Source organism: Coptis chinensis, unplaced genomic scaffold, assembly GCF_015680905.1.
Source record: "Coptis chinensis isolate HL-2020 unplaced genomic scaffold, ASM1568090v1 utg912_pilon_pilon, whole genome shotgun sequence".
Lineage (NCBI taxonomy): Eukaryota > Viridiplantae > Streptophyta > Magnoliopsida > Ranunculales > Ranunculaceae > Coptis > Coptis chinensis.
Window position 1 is genome coordinate 290,163 of NW_028238191.1, and position 15,747 is coordinate 305,909.

Sequence of the window (15,747 nt, forward strand, 5' to 3'; positions counted from 1 at the left end):
AGAGTAAGATTATTTTTTTTGAAATATTTAGAGGGTTATCACTTGGTTACATTGAAGGAACTTACCCCAAAGACTCTAAACCCCGAAAGGAACCTAGTCCGAAAGCTTTTGCCAATGTACCCTCAGTGTTTTAAAAAACGCTAGGCGGTAGTCGGGATATTTTTTTCCTAATATATATAGTAATACACACATATACTATAAGATGAAGAAAATTATTTACCATAACTCAAAAAATAAACACAAACAAAGATACTTATTACAAAAATGCGTAATAGTTGAGGAATATTGACTTCATATAAAAACATACTCTTTGTTATAATGGCATATAATTTACATTAGAATTGAGTCTTTTAAACTCATTCAAATCTTAAGCCTACACGAGTTTTTATTTTTCGACATTTTAATCATTCAAAAAAAAAAAAAAAAAAAAAAAAAAAAAATTGACTAGCCCGCCTAGTCGATTCACCGATTTTTTAAACGACTAGGGCCTAGGCGAGTCGGTTGGACACCGCATATGCGCCCGCCTAGACCCATTTTTAGAACAGTGATTTTGAGTAGGCCCAACTGCCTCCAGTTTGGTCCACAACAACGACCATTAACACCTTATTAACTTTTTGGTTGATGTAGTGTGTGTAAAAATTTGATAGACCATATTAGGTTAATTATCCCAAGATCAAAGATGTGAAGTTCTACTGTGACGCCTTTTGCATTGGTAACAGCGCTAGATTTTCATTTCGGTGTGCATTGTTAGTACAAGGGGGCATAAGCAGGATACAAGAGTTCAGTATTGCTAGTGAATGGATTGGTTGGTAATCTTTACCAAGGGGGTTGCATGTGATTTAATTTGCTTATAGGAGTGAAAATGTTCCTTGATCAGTTGGCGGTTTGTCGTTCAGTTTGGAGTTTAGCAATCTAGCTAAATGTGAATATAAGTTTTTTAGGTGATTCCAACCATAATACAGGAAAACAACAGAACTTGCAGACATATTTAAACCAGGTAGTGGAGGAAGATGCATTGTGGTAGAAGCTTATAAAACTCTTAAATGAAAAGTGGCTCGTTCTTTTCAATTACCTCAAGTGCAGCAAAAGAAAGAAGAGGAATATTGGAAGCTCAGTAGAAATCAAACCATCAAATAAATTAGATTAACAAAAAGGTAGATGCATCTGGTTATATAATTCACTAAATTAGTGTTATTTGAATATGCTCAATACAACAGGACGGGAGGAGGGGAGGGTGGTTGTACATCTTCCACTTCCACTCCTCTTCCTCTTAACAAGAATCAGTTCTAAGTTTACAATAGATCTGTTTCAACTCGCTATATAATCAGCCTCAGAAATGATTGATATAATTGGAAATAAAATGGAACAAAAACAAAGAGTTTCGCTTGCTTGGGGCCTGAAGATCAATAATCCAAGAGTTGGTGTCGCGCGCTTGAACCAACATCTTTCTGTACAAAGGCCATTTTTACCTTAGTATAATTTAGTATGAACAAATGGTGATCAGAGCTCAACTTTCATGTTAGCTGTAGACAATGAGCCTGCATTAGAAGAATCAGTTGTCAGTTACTCAATTTTAAGAGTTACATACCACCATATTCGCTGGAAACTAGTTTGGTACCATGGAAACTTTGCGACTCAAAGATTGTTTCATGACTCTGATTTTGACCGAAACCCATCTGAACAACACTTTGGAGATCATCCTCCCAAAAGTTGGCGAACTGAAATCATACACACCAATCAATTAGATAAATATTAGAAAAGCAGTTTGCAGATAGGAAACCAGACAAGGCAATTACATGAGCAGCCGCTTCTCCATATCCATCAAGGGGAGGCAACTCCGTACTTGAATTTCGATGAAGTGCAGCGTCTATTGGGTTTATTGAGCACTGGGTCTCGGCCCTGTTAGATATGTGACGCTGCAGAGGAGGTCCTTCAGCTTGGTGACCATAATGAAAGGATGCTGCTGATGAATTTAATTGATATAAGGCTTGGGACAAAGACTCGCGCGATTGAAGTAGCTAAAGATTGCAACAAGTAACAATTGGTAAGAACATCCGTGCGCACATCAATAGAGGCGACAAAGAAAAAATAGGACATAGAGTCTTACATCCTTTGTGAGTGTTGCTTCCATGTTGAAATCCAGTCTGGGATTCACAGTAGCCAATTTCATAGAGAGGAACTGCATAATAAAATTCAACCTATAAGTCTACTTAAAGGACTTATGGTTTAAAGGATCACTCTGTACCAAATTTAATACAGTATTAACAACCAAAATTTACCTCAACTTGTCTCTGTAAGGATTGTACATAGTTAATGATCTCATCTAGCATAAGTGCTTTGCCAGTTACCTGTGCACAAGGCCAAATTAGACTAATTCTCTTGATTTTATCTGAACCATACCTGCAATAGAAATCACAATTGACATGTTTTGAGCCCCTCACCTTATTGCAACCTGGCACAAGATCTTGAAGGAACTTCATTCTTTCGCTAATTTTCTCTCTTCGGACCTGGCAATCATTCACCCAACAATATATAAGCTCCTAATTTTAATGGGGATTGTTATTTTGAAAAACACATTCGTTACAATAGCTTGCTCTAACTTACTCTTTCAGCAAGACTATGGCTATCCGTCGCTTGACCCCTCCTAGCGCGAACATGAATGTAATCCTTAAGTGGCTCTGGAGAAGGCTTTGGTGTTTCCTTGTTTTGTTTCTTACTTCCATCTCCACTACCTCCAGTACCATTAGTCCCATTTGCCTCCACTTTTGCCTTGGAAGCAACTTTTTCAGTTCCAGTGGTCTCATTTGATTTGCATCTCTTTGCATTCCACTTATCATCCTCTGTCACTTCCTGCACAAGAAGTACTCATGTTCAATTCCAATGCATAATTCCAACAAAATTGACAAACAAAACGAGAAGAATTGGACAAAAATGCATACCTTGGCTTCTTTGAAAGAGTTTGCTTTTCCCTTGGATGCTGCTTTCCTTTTTCGGGCACTGACTTCATTTAAGCCTCTCAAGTTGGCCTCCTCAATTGGAGTTGATTCAGAAGCCACTGCATTGGTGAATTCCGAATTCTCAGGTGACGAAGACCGCGATAACTTACTGAATTTCCTATCTGAAGCTGAGATGGATCTCATTTCAGACTCTAGTCTTTCTTGCAATTGATAATCCTTATTCTCCTGACCACCCATTTGAGATCCAGTAGCCTTAAGAGATTGACTACTAGACACTCTTGATAATTTACCATTCTCCATCTGCCTTGTAGTTTCATTGAACCCGAATTGGCCCATTACTCCTCCAAGATTCCTAGTACCAAAGCAAGAAAACCTGGCAGCGCGCTCCGCAAATCCAGGATCAGCTGGAAATGGAGCTAAACTAGGATGAGCAGGCATTGACAATTGATGATCAAGCATAGAAAGGTTGTTATTAAGTTTAGGTGGAGAATTCAAAGGAGTACTATAACAAGAAGTATTAGTACTATTATTGCTTTCACCCATATAATTCAGTGTCTGTGATTGTTGTGTAGATATATCATTTGAATTACATATACTTCCTAATCTCCCTATCAATTCTCTAATAACTATACTCTCCGACTGTCCACGAGAATTCGAACCAGCCGGTGAGGATACAAATGAGCTTAACGCCGACTCGAAAGGGACACTGTGATCCATTGAATTCTCCCAGTTGAGGTTGAGAAAACAGTTGGGCAATCTCTCTTCAGTAGCTTCAACATCCATGCCTTGTGGTCTAAAACTCCTTAAATGAGTTGGCGGACTATTTGCATTCATAAAAAACTCCTTCTCCATTGAAGTGTAACAAAATTGCCTTGGGTATGTTAGTTTGTAATCAAACAAACAGAATCATTGAAGCAGAAAGCAAATGCAGCAGCAAAGTGTAACTAGTTGCTATGACTTGCAACAAAAGGAAACAAGGGTAGTGCTGTATATGAGACTTATGAGTACAAGGAGAGAAGAAATGGAGAGAATGAAGAATTTTCGAAAGAAGAGGAGTGAATTGTGATGGAGTAGTGAGTAATAAAGATTGGGAAAAATGTATATAAAAATGCCACTTCTTCAATTGTTTCTTTGACCTTTTTTTTTTTTTTTTTAATGCAATGACTTGTTTCACTTTCTATGTCCGTAATCGAAGGTGAATATTTAGGATGCCGGGTCTTGGACGCCAAACCCAGCTAATGGCGTCCCCTGTTTCCTCTGATTAGCTTATTGTCTCTCACTCTCTAGTCTCTGCCATGAAAATCTTGAAAGAGAGTGGTCTCTCTATAAGCCTTGTCTAATAATTTTTATTTCATAGCTTCTTGTAGGAAAGAGATTGTTAGTAAACAACCATTTTAAAGAATTGCACCGTTTCAATCCATGCTTATAAATTTCTAGACCTACGCAAAAAAAAAATGCATTTATCACCATACTTTGTACAGTTTGTACTTTATCCGTATTATTGATGCAAAGTCGGTAAAATTTTTGGGTGATGATATCAGAGTTCTGAGACTCGAACTCCCCCAATTTTACATGTGATTTATGAGTTTTTTGAGTTACATATATTAGATTCTAGTATGTGTTGCATGAGTGCAACTAGTTAAAGGGTAGGCTTAGAAGTTTTTGTTCTTGTATTGAAAAGTGGAAATAAAAAAGAAAGTAGATAAATGGGCATAGGTGGATTTTTTTGTTTCTAGATCTACTGGCTCTGGCTGTCCTAAAAACACTACTGCTTGTCATAAGGTGGAATTCAATGATTAATGCACAGAGACAGAGGATGGTGAAAGAGATAAAATATATAAAAAAAAGGAACCAAATTACAAAAAGAATAGTGTTTCTTAAGTGTTCCATTAAACAAAGATAATTTTTTTGTCCACTTATTACCATTTCTTTTGCTTTCTTCTTTTTTAATTCAACTAGTTTATTACTATCTACGTTTGTAGTGACGTGGTATGCACATGCTAGCAGAATATTGTACAAATGACTCGAAACATCGTGAAATTTTGTGATATTAGACAATGTTTCGGACCACGAAATGTTGTGGATATTTTTTTTTTTTTTCAATTCAGCCGGCATCAAGTTTTCCTTGTAAATGTTTTGTTATCTGGTATTTTGCAAGATGGTTTAAATGGGCCAGATATGATTCTGATCCAATAATAATAATCATATTTAAGACCTGGATTTGGAATGTGGAGGAGGGGCATAATTTGTTGGTGAAAAAGCTCAAATCCCATAATCTAAACTGGGGCCTTAATTGATTTGATCCTCATGGATTGAATATACCAGATAACATTGTTTCTCATCCATAAGGATCTAATCAGATATATGAATCTCTTTAAAATTTTATAAGCAATTATGCTATATATAGAAGATAATATATTATGTGAAGTTCAGATTCCCAAGAAAACGCCCCTAGCTATGCTTCCACTAGCTAATTACTTCATTCTACTTCTGTTCACAGACATGCTAGCAAGTCTTGTATGATATAGCTCTTAGCCTCTTACTGTAGGAGAGGAAAACTACCCTTTGCTGAGTTGGGATAGATTCTATCTAAATGCTTTAAAAATAGTACATGGTAGTGGAGTTGGTGTGAAATGCCACTTACCTTTAAGTGAATCTGTAAATGCCTTTTAATTACAGACTAAACATTCATTTGTTTGGTTTTAAGTAGGGCATATTCTGAGCAGATCCGACTGGTTTATGCTTGGAATTTAGCAAGTGAGGTGTTTAGTGAAATCATGTCTGAGTTGAAAACTTTTTTGTTTTAAATTATATGGTAAATTATGGTTACTTTAAATTTTTAGGTGGCCACTGCCACTGGGGAACTGGGCAGGGCGGTGTTTACATACGAGTATACAATTGAGTCAAAGGAATTTATCTGATTTTATGTCTATAACTGATAACTCTATACTAAGTATGATGAGAAACCATTAGTATGTATAACTTTTCTTTTGGTAACTATCAATATCCTGACTAATTAGCGGAAAAAAAAATACCGACTTCTAACATAGGTTTGGTATGCTTTCAGGCTTTTGGCTATAGCCTATAGCTTCGTCCAAATTTGGCCAATTGATAAAAAATGAATCTAGACAGGTATGCACTTGTTCTGGCTTAATTCAACATAAGCCCTTCAGGTGGATCATACATTTTCTACTTTTGTGTGTTTCATGTTTTCTTGAGTACAAAGTTGTGTTTATTATCGAAAAAAAAAAGGTACAAAGGTGTGTTTGATGCCTTTGATGCCTAAAAGGGTTGAGCCAATATATGTAAATTAAATTCTTAAAATACACAGTACCTAAGTACCTTACACAGGGCCATAGTACATTAGTACTCCATACTATATTGAATTTTGTTAAGACAATAAATCGAAGTTCTATAACCAACAGGTAGCTTGGCATTTCAAACAATGAATATGATAAATCCACCTGACAGTGAAGCGTGTTCCCTGGTAAGTGGTCGGAATCACTGCACCAATGGACCTCAAAATTTTAAAATTATCTTTATCTGAATTTTTTTTTGGTAAGAACATTTATTTTTCTTGCATTTACATTGACTTTTAGCAAATGGTAAATGAAAGTTAAAGTCACTGTATACATTTATCTTTTCAATGATTGAAGTAAAAAAAATTCCTCCGGAATCAAAATGATATTTAATAGGCAGGAAGATAAACAATGCTGTATCATTTTATTTGAATATGTGTTTTCGTACAGAGTCAATCATTTGAGTTATTAAATCAAATTCTAGCTGCACCAATTAACAAGGTTTTGGTCTGTTTCATATGTGCTGTTTAAAATTAACAGGAAAAATGAAAACTCATACTTCAGCTAAAAACATCGCGTTATACTGTTATTTGTTGCTTCATCATGATTAGTAAATGGATAATTATTTAGGCCCCTCGTCAAATTCACAATTATAAACAAGTTGGGGATGTGCCTTTAGCTCATGTATCCAAATGGTATGCGAAATTGTCTTGTGCTTTCAACAATACAACATGGCCTCTGGAGTTATTGTTGCTTTGAACTCAATTCCATGGTATCTCTACACAAACCACAGTGAACCTTAACCCCTTCAAAAAAATTTGAACACCTCAATTATACATGTTTTATTATACTACGTACTTGCACCCATCTCACATGCATATATACAACCATCAATAGGACTGACATGCCCTATAATTTAACCAATAGAATAGTAAAAACAAACTATAAAAATCATATCATCCTGCCATCCCATTATTTATGATTCAGGAATTTAAAGTTCCCTCCCATTGTTTTATGTATAGAGAAAAACAACTTACGAACCAATAACTACCAAAGAAAACAAATATGGTCAAATAGGGGAGATACATGTATTGATATGTGTGCGTCAATGATTACCATAAATGTAGATCTGCATGAATTTATTAGGCCTTTTTTTAAACAAGAAGCATCTTTGCAGTTTGAAGAAACTTGTTACAGTCTTATAGAAACGAAAGACTACATATGTATTAGAAGAAAGAATAATAAGAGAAGAGAGACAGATGCGTGTGTCATGTGTGTATATTTGGGCGGTGGAGTTCCGGGTCAGCCTTGGAAATAAGGGTGGTTGTTAATTCTTGACCAACAATGTCTATACTCTATACTTAATAGATTTGTGTGGGGGGTTGAGACGTTGAGTTTAATTCACTTTTTTCGAAAACTGAAGATGACTTGTTGGGGATATTGTACAGATGGTCACTGTAGGGTATGTTGGCTGTCAATAACTCAGCTCACACCAAAATTTTGAAATTGTATTTGACATGCCGAGTTACTGATCCATTGCCGACAATCAAGTTCTGCCATACGACGTATCTATGCAAGTACAAATATCTTCATCATCACCGACATCATCAAACAATGGGAAAAAGCTCAGATTGACCAATGCCAAGTACTTAAACCTTAAATAACACTGTAGTCAATCCAGCCTAGAAACGCTTCGGGTTGGTGTTCTGCATGGCAGCATTTAGACAGGTTGATAAACCAAATGCCTATTTAACCTACGTCAACTTCTAGCTAGTTAACGACTTATATACTAGGCAAACCAAATATTAGCCAAACGGCCAAACCAATTGACCAGCCAAATGTCAAAGACGTCACCCGTGTCATTTAGGTTGCCTATTAGTAGGAACACCAAGAACCAATTTGTCATGTACTGATGATGTACACAACGATTCAATTTTCAAGGTAAAACAAAAGGTAATACCAAGCATAGCCTGGTCATATACCTTGAAGGCCTAGAGCATACATAGCAGGTCCTGTAGGAAAAAATACCAGCTGGTAACAGGATTACAAAATCAGAAGAAGTTAATTTTTTAAAACACACCATGTCAGCCTGAAAACAGAGCAGATGAATGTTTTTCTTACAGCAATTAGATGGAAAAAATCATGTACAACAACTTTTCCGCGTAATGTTACATTGTTACAACTCACAATGAACATGAGCTAAAAATGACTATACACATTATCAAAGAGATAGTTAATATCTATCTCTGCCTACGTGTTACTACTATTAACTTCTCCAAAATCTGATCAATCCGTTAGAATACCAAGATCGATAAATATACATCCATGGAACATATCGGCTTTCAGTTTCTTCTTGTATACAGAACTGTTTTGTTCTGTAAAAGAATTTAACACTAATTTCGTTAAATGAATAGTCAAGATTTCCAAGAAGGATTCAATCTAGTCCTGGCCTAGTTTGGGAATGTATGGTTGTTGGTTGAGGAGCATATCCTTCTTTTCTCAGCTCTAAAAAAAGACTCGTTAACAAAAAGTATATCTCCAAACACTGTGGATGGCTTTTGTCATCGGCGACAAACATATGAGTAGAGCTGTTAATCTCTATCCAACTGCAACCCGGTATTTTCTGAACCCGTCTAGTCTTCATCAAGTTTCTAACTTTTGTGACACTCTCCCACTGGCCGGCATCACCATGAACATTTGCTAATAACATGTAGTAACCAGAGTTCTGTGGGTCCAACTCAAAGATATGTTTTGCAGCAATCTCAGCAAATTCAACATTGCCGTGGACCCTACAAGCTCCTAGCAATGCTCCCCAAATACCTGCATCTATATCAAAAGGAATGCTCTTTATGATTTTCATAGCTTCATCTAACCGCCCAGCACGTCCAAACAAATCAACCATGCATGCATAATGCTCCATCCTAGCCACTATTCCATAATCGTCAGTCATAGAATGCAAGTAACCATAACCCTCGTCAACAAGGCCTGCATGACCACAAGCAGATATTATAGCAAGAAAAGTTACATGGTCTGGTTGAATCCCATTTTTCAGCATTTTATGGAACAACTCAACTGCATTGCTAACAAAACCATGGATTCCATAAGCAGCAATCATGCTATTCCAAGATACTTCATTCTTCTCTTTCATCGAGTCAAAGACGCGGCGTGCAAGAACCAACTCCCCACACTTACCATACATGTCTATAAGAGCACTCTCGGCAAAGAGGTCAGATCTTAAGGAACCTTTCACCAAGAAACCATGAACTTCTTTCCCATAGTGGAGAGCTGGTACGTTTGCACAAGCAGAAAGAGCAGCTGATATGCTGACACAGTCATACTTGGTTCCTGCCAACCCCATTTGGCGAAAGAGACTGATGGCTTCTTCCGGTTTTCCATTCTGGGCACAGCTAGTGATCATGGAATTCCATGCTACAGAATCTCTCTCATGCATTCCCTCAAAAATTTGATAAGCAAGATCAAATCTCCCGCATTTTCCATACATGTCTGTTAATGCACTTGCCACATAACATTTTCCATCATGACCATTCTTTAAGATGCTACAATGTAGCTCCTTGCCCAACTCCAAACCAACCAAACCAGCACAAGCAGGTAATAGAGTTGCCAGAGTTACTGCAGTTGGAGTCATTCGTGCTCCAATAAGCTGCCTAAAAGTCTTCAAAGCTTCACTATGCATCCCATTTAGAATGTAGCCTGAAATCATCGACGTGCAAATAACAACATCCACTGTAGTCGTAAGATTGAAAAGCTTACATGCAATGTCTATTCCTCTGCATTTAAAGTAAATATCAATAAGTGCACTCTTTAGAAATGCATCCAAACATACTGAATGTCTAACAATATAACCATGAATTTCCTTGCCTTGTCTTAGACCCGCAGAATCTGAAATGGAAGGAAGAAAACTTGCAAATGTGATGGAATCTGGTTTTACATCAGAAGCTAGGAGTTTACTGAACAAATCCCGAGCCTCACTTATAAGACCATTTTGTACATAACCAGAAATCATCCCATTCCAAGTAACCAAATCAGTTTGAGGCAACGAACTAAATAACCTACATCATCCAAACAACGGCATTTTGAATACATAGCCAACAATGTATTAGCCACAGGTGAATCTGAATCAAAACCTGATCTAATCACAAGTCCATGAAGCTGAGTACCAAGTCCAATCAAACCCCTAGTAGCACACACCGATAAAACACAAGCTAACGTGACATAATTAGGTCTAACATCCGAAAACCTCATTGTTTTAAACAACCCAATAGTTTCCTCAAAACTCCCACTCTTAGCATAACCATTAAGCATCACATTCCATAAAACACAATCTTTAACAGGAATTTTCTCAAACAAACGACGCGCATCGTCCACAAAATCATTCTGAGCATACATTTTGATCAAAGAACTACCAACAAACAAATCCAACTCAAACCCCGTTTCACAAACCTTATCATGAACTAATCTACCTAGCCTAACAGCATTTAAACTACCACAAGCTTTAACAACATAAGGAAAAGTATACTTATCAGGAATAATTCCACAACCCAACATCTTAAAATAAAACAAAACAGCATCTTGAAAACTACCCATCATTGTAAAACATCTAATTATCCAATTCCAAGGCGATGGCGAATAGCCCAAACATTCCAACCCAAAGAAAATATTAGTAGCATCCTTAAAACTCTTGCAAACTACATACATTCCTAGAATCTTAATTCCAAAGATATCCATGTTACTATATCCATTAATAATGACTTGGGCATGGACTTGGTGTCCTTGTTTGAGAGAAAAAGTGTCTGAACAAGTTTGTAAGAGTGATAGCAAGTTAGTTGATGAAACTTGGTGGTTTAAGTTGGAAAATGAAGATGATGATGAGGTGATTATGTTTCTAGTGTGTGTGTGAATTGGTTTTGAGGTAATGCAAGTGAAATTTTTAAGTGTTAATAAGATTTTTTCTCTTTGCATTTCTTAGAAACTTTGAAGAAGTAGAGCATGTCTGTTTTTTTTTCTCTTTTATGGAGGGAAAGTTGGTGGGCTTTTAAAGTTTTGAAGTTTCTGCCAAGGCCCAAACAATTGGGCCGGACCAGATATTTGGGCCGTGGTTAGCTAATCAAAACTTAGTTGGGTACGAGTTTTAAGTCTAATCTAAACCAAAACTGAAGCTGGAAACTATTGCAATCTGCTAATCTACTATAGAAACTAAGCTTTGCATAATAACTCCAATACATAAATCATAGCACATATAGGTGACTAACTAGGCTATAAAACTATAACATGATCGGAAATAAATAGATGTATGGCAAGACACACATGACAACTTCAAAATATGCACTAGGCTTTTAGTTGTTTTGTTGTTTTTGCATGGAATGCAAGTAGGCCATGCTGGAAGAGAGTAGGGGAGGAGTTTGAGAGAACAGTCTGGGATCCAAATCTTTGATATGTTCTAACCTTGCTTTGTCTCTACGATACAGAGCACCCTCATCGACAAGATTCCGTACACAGTTGTTCGATTCCTCTTTATCTCAATAATATATAAAGATCCAGTTGAAACCCCTGTAAGTGCTATAGCACCACGACAACCTAGGGACAATCTTTTGTCATGAATACTCTCCTCTTTAAATCATAAAAAAATAACTAACCTCCAGGCACTTGAAAACCAATAAACAAGAGGGAATCAACTAATCCACATCAAGAAAACCCTAAATCAACCCTATAAATAATCAAAGAACAGTAATCACATTAAGAATAAAAAAGGAACTCATACCCTCAACATTGCCAATTCCTTTAGCTTCTCTTCAAAAGTAGTATCAATCCATATCTTTGTCCTTTTATGTGATTCGTTACTCCTATAAGAATAACTATCCATCCAGTATGATTTGCATTGGAACAGTAACAATTCTAACACGTACACCAGTATGATAGGTGTACGTGCTCAATGATACAGCTGGCCTAGCCACCCAGTTGTTGTTTAACCACTTGGAGGTGGTAGCCCTTCTACGAGCACGTACACCTGTCAGCTCTTTGGGGGAGGTGTACGTGTCTCTCTGGCGCAGGGGTGGACTAGTGGGACTTGTTGTCTTGTACTGTGGGTTTCCTAGTGCCGCACTCAGGGGTGCTATCTTTGGGCGTCCAGCTTGGCCTGTTGAGCGCGGAGGAGTATGTGGACAGTTTCGAGCAGGCATGAGAAAAGATAAAAATATATGATTTTACATTCTTTATTATGTATGCGAAATTAGACATTATGGGGTAGAAGTCGAGCAAAGTATTAACATGTTTTCCATACAAGTATAAAATATTCAATTCACAAAGAACCTCAAAAATATTTAATGAGAACTATTATATATCATAAGTATTTAGTTTTTAACGAAACAATATATAGTAAAAACAAAAAACAAAAAAACTTCAATATGTCGAGGAAAAAATTATATTTAAATTGAGATGTACGTAAAGGTTGTTTATTAAGTAATCAATCATACCTAGACTTGGTTGGGATTGTTGACCATAAGTATTTCGTCGTCGATAAAAAACAAAAACAAAAAAATCGTTTGATGTGCTAAGGAAAACAATACTATATTTAAATTAGGGCGATAAGTGATCGATGTCTAGTAGGGAGCCTATTATAGTTTGTAAATGAGAAAAAGAGAAAAATATATTTAAATTGGTGTCGTACGTAAATGTTAGTTGTTAAATAATCAATTCAAACATAAGCGTGGTTGCGGTCTATTATATATACTAAAAAAGTTTCGATGTGTTGAGGAAAAAAAAAATTAATTACGGGTGTAAAATGTTGGTTATTATGTAATCAATCATACCTAAGCTTGACTAGGGCATCTATTGTAGAACATGAGTATTCAGTTTTCATTAAAAAAAAAAAATAGTAAAAAAAAAACACATTTGATGTGCCAAGGGGTAACGAATAGTAGGTTTAAATTGGGGCGTAAATGTTGTTTGTTTGGCAATGAGTATCCAATTTTTAATGAATCAATATTTGTATAAAAGACTACGATATGCAGTATTGAGGGAAAACAAAATTAAATTAGGTTATAAATATGGGTTTTTAAGTAACAAATCAGACTTATGCTTAGGTGGAGGGGAGTAGGGGCCATCATAGCAGATAAATATTTAGTTTTCAACTTTTGATGTGTCGAGGAAAAAAAAGTGCGGGTGTAAAATGTTGGTTATTATGTAATCAATTATGCCTAGGCTTGACTATGGCGTCTATTGTAGAACATGAGTATTTAGTTTTCATTAAAAAAAATATTAAAAAAAAACATATTCGATGTGCCAAGGGGTAATGAATAGTAGGTTTAAATTGGGGCGTAAATATTGGTTGTTTAACAATGAGTATTCAATTTTGAATGAATCAATATTTGTATAAAAGACTACAATATGCTTGGATAGAGGGGAGTAGGGCGGGATATCATAGCAGATAAATATTCAGTTTTCAAGTTTTAATGTGTCGAGTAAAAAAAAGTAAATTTTAATTGCGGATGTAAAATGTTAGTTATTATGTAATCAATCATACTTAGGCTTGACAAGGGCGTCTACTGTAGAACATGAGTATATAGTAAAAAAAATAGTAAAAATAAAATAATAATAAAAAAATAAAAAATAAAATAAATATCGATGTGCCCAATGGGTAAAGAAATGTAGGCTTAACTTGGGGAGTAAAAATTAAAAATTAAAAAATTGCAATCATAATTTTGAGAATACCTTGTGTAAGTACATTTCCTATCTGATAAGCTAGTCGTATAGCATGTATGGAAGTTGGCCTGCATGATTTTTTTTTTTCGATAATAATTAAAAGGTGGTTAAGGGGAGTGTGGTCCGTATGAACTTAATACCAGTAAAATATGTACATCAAAGATAAGTGAAGGATGAATTCACCGTATAGAAGCTAATGTGGTTGAAAGAAAGAGAAAATTAAGAAACAATTGGAATGAATATCTTTAGTTAGTTGGATTTGGCATCTATGCACATATATATCACTCTCGTTTGGAATGGGATTTATGCCAAGGAAAATAGTTCTACACTTCTACTTTTGATTTGGCATCTTGCTCAAGAATCTTTTGATTTATAAAATGGAGCCTATTTATTGCAACATCAACTTTAACTTGACAGATAACTAAAAACCTTGCATAAAAATCACAGCACATGACTAACTAACTACACTCGATCTAAAACCAATACATACATGTACCAAAATGAAAAGATGTATATATTGAGACATAAAAAAAACTGCAAATCCAATGAAAAGATGTATACATTGAGTCATAAAAAAAACTGCAAATCCACGCGCAATATGCCGGCTATTAGATGTTGTTCTTTATGAGTGGAATGCAAGTAGGCCACGCTGGAAGGGAGTAAGGGAAGAGCTTGAGCTCATGGTCGCAAAGTATACTGGGATCGAGATCATTGATAAGTTTTAATAACCTCATCTTGCCCCTAGATATACGATATAAAGCACACTTAGATGAACTGTACCCCAGCAAAAGCCGATTATTAGTCGGATGATAGGCCAAAAGTTTTGGACAAAACAAGTTCGTGTTGCCTGGATGAACTTGGAAGCTTTTCATTTCGATTCTGTGCTTCAAACGAAATTCAACTCCATCCACAAGACTCCATACATAAAACCTCATCCGAAAAATCTCAATTACATATAAAGATCCAGCTGAAACTCCCAAATGTGCTAGCGACCTACTTGTTGAACGAAGAATTCCAGGGAATTCTAATGAACGCAAACTGTCCTCCTTCAAATCATAAATAACTATTCTCTTATTGGCTTGCAGCCAATAAGCGCAACCATTATATAATGTGATGCACTTAAATAAGCCATCATATGAAACATCATTGTGTTTTTTAGGCTCCTTCCATTCTCCTGTCTTGGAACAAAATATCTCTACTTCTGTAAAATGTAGGCTATCCTTAATGAAGCAAAGCACCATGAATTCAATCTTCTGGGCACAAAACTCGTTGGTATTATTGTAGCAGTACAATAAGGCACTTTCCATATTAGTACAACGACGGGGTTCAGGCAAGGCAATCCAATGCTTAGTAAAAGGATTACATACGTAATAACTACACTTACTTGGCTTCTTATCAGCACAGAGTAAAAGGCCATTATTCGAGTCGACTATGATAAGTTGTTGTCCTTTCACTGAACTAATAAAACTTAGAGGCTGTTCTACAACAACTACATCCTCACCACTTGAACAAATATTAATGAAGTTAGATTTCCCTCCATCTGAATCAGTAATCTTACCTGTACTGCAAAGAAAGAAACCAGTGACAACTGGTGGGACTGGGAGTGATCTTTTTATGTATCTGTTAATGAAAGACTGTTCAGATATCAAAGTTTCCCAACCTTTTGAGACACACTTGGACTTGAATATGGTTTTTGCATCGGCTCTAATGAGTATCTCTATAACCAAATCATTGCATAATAATAACTCATCTCCTCTCCCGTTTCTTTCCAT

At 36.1% G+C, this 15,747-nt stretch overlaps 3 protein-coding genes across 4 annotated transcripts; all 3 read right to left on the minus strand.

Moving 5' to 3' along the window:
• Positions 1–1,143: 1,143 nt before the first annotated feature.
• Positions 1,144–4,273, minus strand: LOC147472716 (transcription factor bHLH62-like). 2 transcript variants are annotated; one of them, XM_086588336.1, is made up of 8 exons: positions 2,940–4,273; positions 2,605–2,850; positions 2,442–2,507; positions 2,280–2,348; positions 2,108–2,179; positions 1,797–2,018; positions 1,619–1,718; positions 1,144–1,538 (listed from the first exon to the last, which is right to left on the minus strand). In XM_086588336.1, exons 1-8 carry the CDS (start codon positions 3,807–3,809, stop codon positions 1,501–1,503), a joined length of 1,683 nt encoding a protein of 560 aa, XP_086444462.1. In that variant the 5' UTR covers positions 3,810–4,273; the 3' UTR covers positions 1,144–1,500. The 2 variants fall into 2 exon arrangements, with proteins under 2 accessions (XP_086444462.1, XP_086444461.1); XM_086588335.1 differs by having other exon boundaries at positions 2,280–2,507; positions 2,940–4,267.
• Positions 4,274–8,358: 4,085 nt separating this feature from the next.
• LOC147472717 (pentatricopeptide repeat-containing protein At4g21300-like) lies at positions 8,359–11,256 on the minus strand. The gene is given in 2 exon segments (XM_086588374.1): positions 8,359–10,330; positions 10,333–11,256. Coding segments are annotated over 2 exon segments (2,544 nt in total). The 5' UTR covers positions 11,237–11,256; the 3' UTR covers positions 8,359–8,690.
• A 3,327-nt stretch (positions 11,257–14,583) lies between these two features.
• Positions 14,584–15,747, minus strand: LOC147472718 (F-box protein At5g07610-like). The gene has a single exon (XM_086588368.1). It carries the CDS (start codon positions 15,745–15,747, stop codon positions 14,584–14,586), a length of 1,164 nt encoding a protein of 387 aa, XP_086444494.1.